Source organism: Vollenhovia emeryi, unplaced genomic scaffold, assembly GCF_000949405.1.
Source record: "Vollenhovia emeryi isolate VEMERY1.0 unplaced genomic scaffold, V.emery_V1.0 DF939125.1, whole genome shotgun sequence".
NCBI lineage: Eukaryota > Metazoa > Arthropoda > Insecta > Hymenoptera > Formicidae > Vollenhovia > Vollenhovia emeryi.
In genome coordinates, this window is record NW_011967241.1 from 1,011,388 (window position 1) to 1,024,643 (window position 13,256).

The 13,256-nt window shown below is 37.9% G+C and overlaps 1 protein-coding gene across 4 annotated transcripts in view; it reads left to right on the forward strand.

Annotated features, from left to right (window-relative positions):
• LOC105569205 (protein abrupt) overlaps positions 1–11,877 on the forward strand; it is a 90,066-nt gene extending 78,189 nt beyond the window's left edge. For all 4 annotated transcript variants that reach the window (XM_012025445.1, XM_012025449.1, XM_012025446.1 and 1 more), the window contains one exon: positions 5,852–11,877. In XM_012025445.1, the coding sequence (XP_011880835.1) occupies positions 5,852–6,807 (956 nt within the window). In that variant the 3' untranslated portion in view covers positions 6,808–11,877. The remainder of the gene's footprint in view (positions 1–5,851) is intronic.
• The last annotated feature ends 1,379 nt before the right edge of the window (positions 11,878–13,256 follow it).

Here is a 13,256-nt window from a genome sequence, read left to right on the forward strand (position 1 = left end):
GAGAGAGAGAGAGAGAGAGAGAGAGAGAGAGAGAGGGGGGGGGGTGGTAGGGAAAGAGAGAGAGAGAGAGAGAGAGAAAGAGGAGACGCAAGTGAGTGTGTGCATGATCGTTGTTGCGGGGAGAGACAGATCGAGCGCGAAAGTGCGCTCGAGGGTGCGGAGTGAATGAGAGAGAGGGAGGAGAGTAAGAAAGATAGATGGAACGTACGGGAGAGAAAGTGAGAGACAGAGAGAACGGAATCACATGTGGTTGGTTACGTGTGTGCTGAGATCGCGGAGCGCGAGCAAAGAGAGGGAGAGCGACAGAAAGAAAGAACGAAAGGTTTAACACTCATGTGTGCCTCCTGGTACATTTGTGTGCCAATGTATGCTGTGTGTATGAGGCTGTGTGTATGAGTCTGTGTGTATAACAGGGAGAAAGGAAGCACGATCGAGACATTGAAAGAGGGAAAGAGAGAGAGAGAGAAGAGAGAGAGAGAGAGAGAGAGAGAGAGAGAGAGAGAGAGAGAGAGAGAGGGGGGGGGGGAGAAAGAGGGATGGAGAGAAAGAGAGATGGAGAGCGTGGGAGAGGTGGTGCGAATGCGCGTGCATGGAGAACGCTAGAGAAAGAGAGAGGAAAGGAGCGTAAGAGAACGAGAGAGAAAGAGAGCGAGAGAGAAAGAGAGCGAGAAAGAAAGAGAGAGAGAGAGACTGAGAGAGTGAGAGAGAAAGGGAGAGAACGTGGGAGGGACAGGAGAGTTGGCGAGAAAGAGCAAGGAAGGAAACGGTATCAACTGACGGGCATGTCCTGGTTGTAGGATCGGCGATGCCGAAGAGGGAGGAGGCCGCGATGGCGGCCGCCGCCACCGATACCACACAGGCGGTGGAGAATTTCGCGAGGATCTACACGGTACTGCGCCATGACGACAGGCCTGTATGCCGTTACTGCGGCCGTAGCTACTCGTCGCCGAGCAACCTGCGGCAGCACGTAAGAAACGTCCATTCGAACTGGCCGTCGCCGGACACGTGGCCGCAGTGCAACGTATGCGGCAAACGGTGCAAGACCAAGCACTACCTGATCAATCACCAGCTGCAGGCGCATGGAATCCATCAGAGACCTAGCAACAATTCCGTTACCCAACAACAGCAACAGCATCAGTCGCCGTCTTCCTCCTCGTTGCCATGAGTACGTTCAACGTCCTCGTCCGACAGTCGTCTAGAAACGCGTGCAAACGCGATCAAGTCGTTGCTGCCTGTCAAAAAGCTTTAGTCAATATCGCCGCGGTTGGAAACGAGAGGGTTGCTACTGCTCGCTTGATGGAACGACTGGAAATTGAAATCGGAGATTCCCGTCACTGCCGCAACTGCAATCGCCGCCGTTGCGCTAGTTGCCCGTCTGAATTTTCTTTAATCCGTTTACGGCTTCGTTCGTATTATATAATGGAACATTGTAGCGATTGTAGATTTTATAGTCGACAATGTGGCGAAGTACTAGGTAACATCTGAATACGACTTTTCGGGCATTAATGAAAGATGGCGATTGATATTACATTCTCACAGTCACACTGTAGTTTTTACACGTATACCGCAATAGAATTTTAACCAAAATTTTTTTAATACAATGTTATCCGTTTTTTATCCAAATGGTTTTATTGAGCCTAAAAAAAAAAACGAAAATTTTGTTTCATTTCTATCCTATTCCTGTCGTATGTGAAGTACGTCATTACAATCTATTCAATATAGTGTATATTGTTCATTAGCACCGTGACTAGATCTCATTTACCTCGATATTTGATATGTCACATCGAGATTCGATATTGATAACATTGTAGGTGCAACAATACTTTTATAATTGACTGAAACACAAGATATTAATAAGGGAATATAGAAACAGTGCGAAAAGTTTAGTCCATTTGGCGCGTAATATTATTTCCGACCGCGACAAGTGAATTAACGTAGTTATCGGAGTAACTATTTCGAACAGTTCTCGCGATGCAGCGAATAAAATGCAAATATAATGCGAAAATTGCAGCGGCATGGATATCAATACTGAGATTTATATGACACGAGGCAAAATCATCGACGCTGCGTCTAAAATCATGCGTCGAATTTTATGTATACGAAACTCAAGTATATCGATTGTAGATGTATACGAACGTTGGCCGAAAACATAGTCGAACGCATAATTATAATTAACGATACGATAGGAAAGTCTTCAAGAACTTGATTGGCGATATTTGCGAATCTAGAATACTTGGAACACCTCCGCCACCTTTCGCCGAAAATCCAGCTATTTGTAGCAACAGATCTTCAATTTATACGAATATTCCTATATTTTCCCCCATTTAAAGAACATGATTGAATGGCAACGTTAATTGTCCACATTCTCTTGCACGATGCCAGACTCCTTCCAACCACATTGAAGTAAAGGGCAGTTATCCAGTAAAAACATCTTGACAATATCGCATTTTTGTTTTTGTAGAATTTCATTTGGATCGAGTTCTTTAGAATTTAAATATCCTAGCTAGATGTCGACATCTGTCATAATCTCAAATTATGTGACGTGTATCTATATTTGTTATGAATGTTTACTATTATGCCGGGAGATATCTCAAGTATTTTCATCATGCAATTTCCATGCTAAACTCTCGGAGACTATCTCACATGTGTGAAATTATTTCGAATACATAGTCATAATTAGTACACAGACCATACTGTGAATATTTGAAAACAACTTAAATTAAAATTTGCGTTAATTTTCTCAAAAAAACAACGGTGAAATGATAATTCGTAACGAAGTAATTATTACTCGTACTGAAGTAATAATGAAAAATTTTTGTTGAAAGCGCAATAAGATTATCACTGTGTATTCAAATAATAGGCACTTTACTGATGGTCACCCCGTACCAGTAACAATTAGCAATCGGTTGATTCGGAAGAGCACGGGTATAATAGTAACCGCTGCGGGAACTACCCCTAGATGTTGAACACCGTTGAGGGTCGAGGTTGGGCGCGTAGTATTATCGTGTTTAGCTCGGGGTGGGATTATGGTGGTGGTGGCTGGTGGTAACGTTGGTGTGGTGGTGGTTGCAGATCACGGGCTTGATGAGGCAGAGGGCGCGGCTTACCACCACCACCACAGCCATCACCAGCAACATCATCGGCATCGCCATCATCATCCACTATCCGTCCCTCCTCCTCACCACCGTCATCAGGCGCAACTGGAAGACGACACATCAGTCAATCAATCTTCCACCACGGCCACCACGACCACCAGCAAATACCAACGCGGCCAGCCGGACTTCAGGCAACAGAGATTATTGCGGGAGCACCATCGGCAGCACGGTTACAGATGTCCTCTCTGCTGCAGAACTTTGCAAGACATTAGCGCCATGAGGGCGCACTTGGACCATCATTATCCCAGAGATTCACCCACCTGTCCCGTAACCTCCTGCGCGAAAACCTTTTCCCATCCTAACAGTGTCAGAAACCATATGCGACTCAAGCATCCTGTGCAGTGGGATCAGATTAAGACTCTGAGGTGGACCTATGTCTGATGAATAGGCGAGGATCAGTTCAACTCTGATCGTGTGTCATAGCTTTGATCTTACCCGGGAATACTTTACCAAAGAAACTTTGCTTTTTGTTTTCCGGTGTGGCCCTGCAATTTTTTGTGTGATAACTGTGCGGCGATAATGAGTGACGGTTTCATAGATCGCAGTAGACTTTGGAAGTTATTGCTTGATATTTTGGTAGAAGAGATAATCCAACATAGATCCAAACTTGATTGATCCAATAATTGTTTTGGAAAAATCATTGATCTAGTATGCAAAGACTATATTAATATGGTATTAATATGGTATTAATAAGTATATATGTACATATGAATTAATTATTAATATAATTGCGTTAATAGTTATATTAATAATTATATTCATAATCATGTATAAGAAAAAAACGTAATTAAATGAACATCTGCATTTAAATAGATCAATTGACAATCACTCCCTGTGCTATAAAATTTAGGCCTGCTCATTATCGTGATAAGAAGAAATGCGGAATTAACGTCAAGCTTATTATCGCCGCGTAGGCTATTTTAAATCGTGAATGTTGGAAGAGAGTCTGGTCGACGGAAGTTGTGTTCTTTGTGTCTGCAGATACTGGAATGTCGCGAACGAAACTGACAAATTTCGCGAATTGACGCGCGAATAGGAAAATGCGAATTAGCTGGGAGAAAATATAACGTATACTCTGGCATGATAGAAAATACGCAAAGGTGACAACCGAACTTTGGTGCTTTATTTCGAAACTATCACACACGCACCCACCGTGAAGTTCATCCCCTGACGAAAAGCGCACACTGTACATATGCGAGAGATTATATCGACAAAGGCGCGCGAGAATCTATGAATATATATATAAAAAGCTATTATATATTGAGCATATATATATGTATACATAAAGAGATATGCATAGATTTGATTTTGTATAATATGTACGAAACAGTATTTCCTGTGTAGAGCCTGAAGCGTAGATCACGCCGTAGAGAATGAAGCGATGCACCTACACACTGCGACATCCGATGTACACACCGGACATCGATTAGATTACGTATATAAGAGAGAAAACAATGTTCCTCTAAGCTGAGTAAGCCAGCCTTATGTTAAATAACGTAGTCTTAAGACTGTAGAAATTGAACAAAGGGAGAGAGAGAAAGAGAGACGGAGTGCAACAAAGCCGAGTGGTCGGTCGGCTCTAAAGATCCGTTTGCTCTAGCGATCGCGAAGAAAAGCAAAATTGCGACGTATGACAGCGATACGCGCGTGGCCGCAAAATGTACGAAAATACGCGAACCTGTATGAGTGAATGGATCGCGAGAGAATACGTCGACCAGAGATACGGTCGCTTGACAAAGCCTAGCCTTATTTTTCTACGTCTTACGTTTCATCAGTATTCCTTAGGTCAAGAGTGCCCCAAAAGACGTTACGTTCGAAACCGCGCATACTAGAATACACCGCGAATAAACACGATGAGGTATATTTATATATACATTTCTGTGAACGTACGAGTTGTTGGTTGCGGATCTCGAAGGGAAAGTAGTGAACGCGATAAACATTACAATTATATTTCCGAGATGGTTTCGCGAAAATTCACGAAATATGTTACATACTGGATAGATAGTTTTTAGATAACCGGACGCTGCAAAGTATCTTTTTGTTTTTAATATTATTTATTGTCGACTTCTTCTCTTCCTGACTGACAGCTCGTACTATGAATAATGTATAGAGTACCGTATATATTATTTTAGCAGATACTAGCTTCTATATATATATAAATATAAATATATATATAAGATGTATGAAATAAAGTCTATACTATTTAAGTAATGCTTTGTACAATAAAAAGTACTCAGATAAACTATCCAGACTATTACATTTCTACAGTTTCTTATGAATTGTTTTTAACATTATCGATTACACGACAAACGTGCGATCGGGTTTAGAATATGAGCAGTTAATTTTACACGAATCTCCCCTATCGTATCTCGATATTTTTATAAGTGGGACTTTCTTCTTTTATTGGCGATTGGCTTCATTATTCTTATTATCTTTCTCAACTCAATAACGTTTTATATAAAATTAGACAATAAGATCCTTCGTTTGAATTATTTACAAAATTAATTTTACCAATTGATCGACCTCAAAGAGGGGTAAAGATGAATCCAGACTATTATAAAATGTAGTGTGTCGATAGAAAGTATTGCTATCGAAACATCATTGGCAATTAATTGCAACATTGATCCAACACATTTTTTCTTCTATATATATATATCTTCTATATATATATTCACACATTTGTCATTTATTTTCAGTCACTCGACGAAGTCTGGATTTGATACGAGTTCGTGCAACGGATCCTAGGCCTTGTCCCAAGTGCGGGAAGATGTATCGTTCGGCACATACATTGCGCACTCATTTGGAAGATAAGCATACGGTTTGTCCGGGATACCGCTGCGTTTTGTGCGGAACGGTGGCGAAGTCTCGGAATTCTCTGCATTCTCACATGTCGAGACAACACCGGGGCATCAGCACGAAAGATCTTCCAGTTATGCCGATGCCCAGTAAATTTGATCCTGAATTGGCGTCTCGTCTTTTGGCTAAGGCAGGAGTCAAGGTGAGTCCGGCTGAACTTCGCGCGCGAGCCAGCCCAACAGCATCTCGAAGAAGCGACATGAGGTTGGAACCGCCTCGTGCAGGCGCTTCCGAAGCTGACAGCTGCGGCGCTGATGATCCAGAAGATCTTACCGTGCCCCTTAGTCTTAGATATAGTTCGCCAATTTCGAACACCGTCATTACTAAGGTAAGCGGCAACAGCAACAGTAGCAGCAATAGCAAGAATTCGACAGCGATCGTTGCCAAATCCCTGGACTCTATGCACGGCAATGGTGAGCTCAACATGGCACCGCTACCACACGGCAGTCATCATCCGGGGCACAATACCAGCGCGATTGCTGGCTCGGCGATCTTGGATACCTATTTGCAGTTTATCGCGGAGAATTCTGGTCTATCGGCGATGGGACTTAGTCCAGAGCATGCGGCCGCCGTGGCGCAAGCTGCTAAGATGCGCATGAGTATAGAGAAGCACGGCGGTCGCGGCTTGGAAGATTATCCTATGATTGGCAGAGATGAGGGTCGAGGCACCGGGGTTGTCCACGAGGACAGACAGGAACACGACAGACACAGTGGACTTATCGATGAGGCGGAATCGTCAGGTGCGGATGACGACGATTTTAGTGAGAATGAGGAGTCGGAAATGATTAAGGAGTAGCTCCTCCCTCTTAGACTAGCTAATGATTACAAACGGCATCCTCGAAGGACAATTCTTCGGGATAATCTATGATGCGCGACAACATAAATTATGTTTAATGAAGAAAGGGGAGGTAACATGTGCCAGATCGTTCATCCGAGAAATCGACCGATGATTCTTGTTTCTTATTGCGTGCTGTTATCGCACGGAATGATTCGTGTAGTCCATTGAGTGTCATAGATGTTGAAAGAGTCAAAAAGCCTCTAGAGTATTTTAGAGACAACATGCCGACCATGCGTGGATAAGCTCGCTTGTTGGATTCGAGTCATTTAGATGCCGCGTTACGGCAAGTGAGCTTATATGTATATGTGAACCATGTACATACATATACATATATATGCGCGCGCGCGCGCACACATACACACATGCATACACGCATATATGTATACATACAGATAGACACATGTGCGTACGGGCACGTACACGTGGAGGAGCACTTACATATATGCCACAAATATTCCATCCATCTACCTCAGAGCACATAATAGATGATAGAACAGACTAAGTCGAATCTCAGTAGATGAAGAGAAGATGAAGTATGCCGTTGGATCGCAGAATAACAATGATTACAAGATTTGACGATTGCTGCAAGATATCTCGAACATGATGATTAGGGAAGGCAATTTTACTCTTTATTTTCCAAAAGTTTAAGCGGCCTAAAAATTTAAGTCCGCTAATTAACAATATATTTGTTATTATGTCATCATTATTATGAGTGGTCAACACACGTTTAGATACATCGCTCGGATTTATAGAAACATTAATGGCAAACGACAATTTACCTACTTGAACTTTTTTTTTATTCGGACAACGCGAGAGATGTAGTGTCATGCCATATTCATTAGATGCACGCACATATTGTATAATTGGCTGTATTAACACATTGATATATAAATGCCACGTCATGAGTGACATGAGTGACATTTAATTTCATGGGAAAACTCTCCATAGAGCTAAATATGTTTTCTTTCATAATTTAATTTGTTTTGCGATATAAAAGTTAAAAAAGATTCTCATGTGGACGACAAGACTTTGTACGAAAATTTCATGTGTTTTATTTGAATTAACGTGGTGAAGAAATGTCAAGGAATGTTATTCCTTGAATTTGTACAACGTGGCATCAATGTGTTAATAATGTTGGATGCACTTACTGATTTCTGCTCGCAAAAAAAATCACAAAATTGTAGATCGCGAAATATCCTTGTAATTGCGAACGTATTGAAAATCATTATGGACTTTATTCACGATATAAGTATGACAATAATTGCGTTTCAGTTTTGCTTCAATGAAATATTCTCCGGTAAAATTTAAATACTATTGTTCATATTATCAGCTTACTAAATCTCGAAAATCCAATGTTATTGTATTATCGAGATGAATATTTTGTCGAAACAGTACCACATTTTTCTTTTACGTTACGATAATATAATTACCTATATGATTCGCTAAAATGCTCAAATAGGTAGTTATATAGTGTATCTATTTTTCGTAAGATGCCCATTTATTTCAATTGTAGTTTGTTACAAAAAGAAAATGCATTTTCTAGTTTTGAAGTAAGTAACATATTCTTTAACAAAAATTAGTAAATTCGGCATCGGACGAAACGGACGAATAACGTTACTTTGGAACAGCTGAAATAGAATCGTTATCATACTCGTATTTACATGAACTGAAAGACGATTTGAGTGGAGCGAAACTGGAGCGCAATTAAACCGCTATCATATCAGTAGTGAATAAAGCCTTAATGCGTTACCTCGATTGTATACACACGTATCTTCGCAACGCACTCGATATTTAATCAATTCTTTGGATTCACATAGCATTTGTTTTCTTGAGCTGATTCTTTTATTGAATATTAAATGAATCCGGAGAGTTATCGGAGAAAAATACCTCGACCAATTTGACGTCGGCGTCGACCCATTTCAGATTTAACTTAAATGCACGATTGATTTTTACTGAGCATGACTGGTAATTTGTTATTTCCTGCTTTCGAGCAATTTAAAAAAAAAAGGGAAAAATTTAACACGGAATGATAATCCCATTTCAGTTTGTTTTCAGCCTTATCTTTTCATCCTATCAACTCCTCTTGCATGCAACATCTCTTTTCGAATAGGTATTTTAGGAATGCCATGACTTAGTTAAGTAGTGATTTAAGCTCAGAATATTGATTGTTGATAGGGAAAGATACGATAGTAGGTCAAGAAGTAAAATGTTAGACGTAAACTCGGCGTGATTCTCGAGATTGAATAATTGCGCCAATTAATAACGAAGGGGCGATTAAACTTATTCCGCGATCTTGCGACGAGAGACTACTACGTTTGGACGTAAACGCGTTTAAAAATACTTCTCGAACAATGCGACGAATGTTTGATTATTCGTTGCTTACGCGGACATAACGTTCTTAGCAGGACAGTAACTTTTTCTATTTTCGTGAGGTGTATGGAAAAGTTAATTCACCGGTAGATTCGCCGCTAAACGCGCACGACGCGGTATGTCGTGAAATTGTTCCTACTAATATATATATATACATATATATATATTCATAAGTTAATTTCATTGAACACATTTAATAGATAATACGTATATGATAATAATAGGAATACACGCGCGTATACGCGTATACTTTATATATGCGTATAAAGAAGGAAAGAGAAAATTAGCAATATGTATAATAGCAGCGTGGCGCGGGTCAAATGCGATTGGGAAACGTTGAAAAATTTATGTTTTCTCATTCTACAGGACAAACTTTGCTATATTTGTGGCTGATTGTTTAACCTGAGTTTAAACTGAGCTGCGATCGTACATCGGATATCTTGGCCCTTGGTGCGTGTCTTAATATGTGACTTACAAATCAACATAAACTTGGTGATCGATCTCTGTACGTATTTTTCGCAAAAAGTGCTAGTTGATGATCTACGTCTGGGATTGTAACGTGAGTCAAACGTGAAGCAATTTGAAATTTTCGTATTCCGTAAATCCTAACAAAACACTATGCAAAAAAACTGACTATATTAAAACCACAATATTGCTAGGCTTCTGAATAACGTAGAGACATTATAAAGAACTGTACGGCGATCGCTGTTGGATATAAACGTGGAAAACATAAAAAATTAGAGCGTTAAACAGAAGTTGTATAAAAAGTCAAGTTATATAAAGAGTCATAGAATAGTCAAGTAGTTTTAAAACGAGTCATGAAAAAAATTAAGTATTAAGTTACCGCGTTTTATAAAGTAAATTGCTTGTAATAAAATCTGTCGTTAGCGTTGGGTCTTCAAGTAATACAATGAACAATGACTTACAGAAAATCTACAACTAGAGTTTCAGTTGCAAAGCTTTTATTACTACTGTCAAGATTGGGTACCGTAGGAGCATGTATATCCCCTGCCTTGATTTGTAAAGTTCAAATTTAATGTCAGAGAAATATAAGAGATCTTTTGATTCCAGCGTTTAAGCCGCATATTAATAATTCGTTTACAAGTTTAAAGTTATTTCGATCATATTTTCAACGCGTATATCTGCCATCTTTAGCTATTCGTCTATGCTGGATTGTTAATGTGTGGGATTAACAAATTCTACAGCTTAATATAATAGCACTAACTTTTGTTTTAACGGGAACTCACTGCGCGTATCTTAACTTTCTATCTCAATTCAACTTCTCTCTTTAACTATCGAGTTCTGCTAAACGTCGAGACGAAAAGTTCGGGAATACTTTATTATGCTAGAACCGTGCGAACTTGGGAAAAATGGTTAGATAGACAATAATGATTAGTGGTTTTGTCGTTTTACGGTAATACATTGATGCTCTGGGGAATGGAAGATGTTACGTTCTTTGTGACTTCTTCCCTTAGGGCAAGAGACGGATCAATATATATGATGTATGAATTTCATGTCGCGTCTCAGCAGTGTCGCGCATCATGATCTTCCTTGATTTTAGAATATGATTTCTTACAGAGTCGGCTATTCGAGATATGTCTCCAAATCAAAGAAAACAATATTGTTATAATCAGGAAAAAGTCGGATGTATCAAATTTCGCGTAAACTATGAAAAATTGAATATTATTGCAGATTCTTATCCAAGAATAAACGTTCTCGACTAGTTATCGACTACTTGATGTTTTGACAATTTCAGTCAGAGATGAGGAAAATATGTTTTTCAATCGGAAATGTTTTATGGCAATTCCCTGCCATGCCTTTCAGTCTGTTTAACGTTTTTGATAGTTTTAAACATTTGACGAAATAAGTGGTTGTTATAGAAAAGATCACGACGGATCAAGAACTAACGCCCATTCATACTAAATGTCCAAAACCTACTCAATTCGGCCCATTTGAGCTATTGCTAATAAACTTAATCCAACATGGATATATGGAGATCCTGAGGGATAAGTATTAGCATTATTCTGCAGGTACACGGTAAGCTCAACGAAAGACTACCGTACCTGAATCTGTTAAATATTTTTTAATTGTTCTTCACCTTTCAATTAGAAAATTATGAGGAGAAAGAAGTCCAAAGATCTGAGGATTCATGTACGACACACAATGAAACAGAGTCTAAAAAGCTGGCACAAAATTAGTTAAACTGTTTAATTTCTTTCTTACGCTTAATTACTGTCTTAGTTTTAATAACATCTACTTAAGCTGTATAGTATTAATTATATAACTATAATTTTTACGCGTCATTTTTATTTAAATTTTTCATTATAATGCTATTGTAAACTATATTCATTTACGTGTACATGATAAATAAGATTGTATTAGAGTAAAATATTTCGAAATTATGCAATCTCAAAGAATCGACACTAATTGGCATAATATATTATCTTACAACATTAAATAAGTGCAATATTCTGAAACTCGCCCTTCTAATGAAAACTATTTATTAAATTTTATGTTGTAAAATAATAATAATTGTAATTTTACTGTAGATACATGTGAGATATATACTAGGAGATTATTGTGTAAGGATAAGAAGAGAAAAAAGTGATTAAAAAAGAATATAAACAGAGAAAAAGAGAAAAGAATATATGAAAAGAGAAACAAGAGTATAAAAAAGAGAAAAGAGTATAAAAAACAGAAAGAAGAGAAAGGCTATAAAAAAAGAAAAGTAAAAAGATCTGACAAAATATGACGATTTCCAAACTGCTCGGTATTTGACAGTTTTGGCTATTATATCAAAAAATCTTGAAATATATTTTTTCGTAGCACCCTTGCGCGATTACCATCGCGACGAAATGACATATCGCGTGCCCTAATTATTCATACACAGTTTCAGACACATCAGAAGATGAAACGTGCCGAGCGTTACAAAAGTAGATCACACTATTAATTTCATATAATCCGAAAAACTGACAATTCTTAACAGCTTTTGGCATCACTATTTGCGATGAATCCTATAACACTGTACAAATCAGCTTTTGGCAAACAATTGTAAATTATCAGGTCGCGTAAAAGGTCAAGCTATTAAAATGCTATTGCTATCATTCGTGCCAGTTAGATAATAAAATAATGGAAATAACGTTGAGTAAACAAAGAAAAATAAGTCGAAGAGAAAGAAAAAAGTTGAATTAATTTATTATGTACTAATAATCTAGAAAACACTTACAATTAGAGTTACGTAATACCAATATTATAATTTCCAGCTCAACAATATAAATGTAATACAATATGTACATGTTGTACACAACAGTTACGTTGTTGAATAGAAAATTATAATATTGATGTTACGTTACTATTAATTGGTATTTATTAGAGAAAATAAATAAATAAGTTTATGTATAAAAGATAAGTTAATTTATTGGGAATAAGCTGTGTTACGTGTGATAGATTTATCAAGAATTAAACAAATTTACACATACGAATTTTTTATGAAACGCAAAAAAATAAAAACTAAATAGAAAAAAGTTGTAAAACAAGAGCAAATATGTGAAACAATAAACTGTAAATAACACGAAGTAAACAAATAAGGGAAAAGTTAAGAAAATGGCAGAAAAGAAATGAAGGTATTTCGGGGCATCAGATATTTATAAAAAGTACAAATCTATTGAGATATAAAAGATAAAAGAGAGAAATATTTATTATTATATATTTATGCCAATACTAATATAAATTTTATAAAAGAAAACAAAATGTATTAAACTAAAAAGCAGCGTAACGTAAAAGCACTACAAAATTGAAAAATGTGTAATAACAATAGGAATGTTTTTAATATTGGACGAGTACGTCAAACGAGATGTATCATACTGTATATATAGTAGTCTTTCTCAGACACATCCATTGAGACATATTTTTATTGAAGAAGAGAAGATAAAGGAAACGAAAGTAAAATACAATTAAATGTTCAAAAACCGTATCGGAGATGACGAACAATTTAATGTAATTTTATTTTTCGAGTAAGATTTAAAGGGATTTAAAAA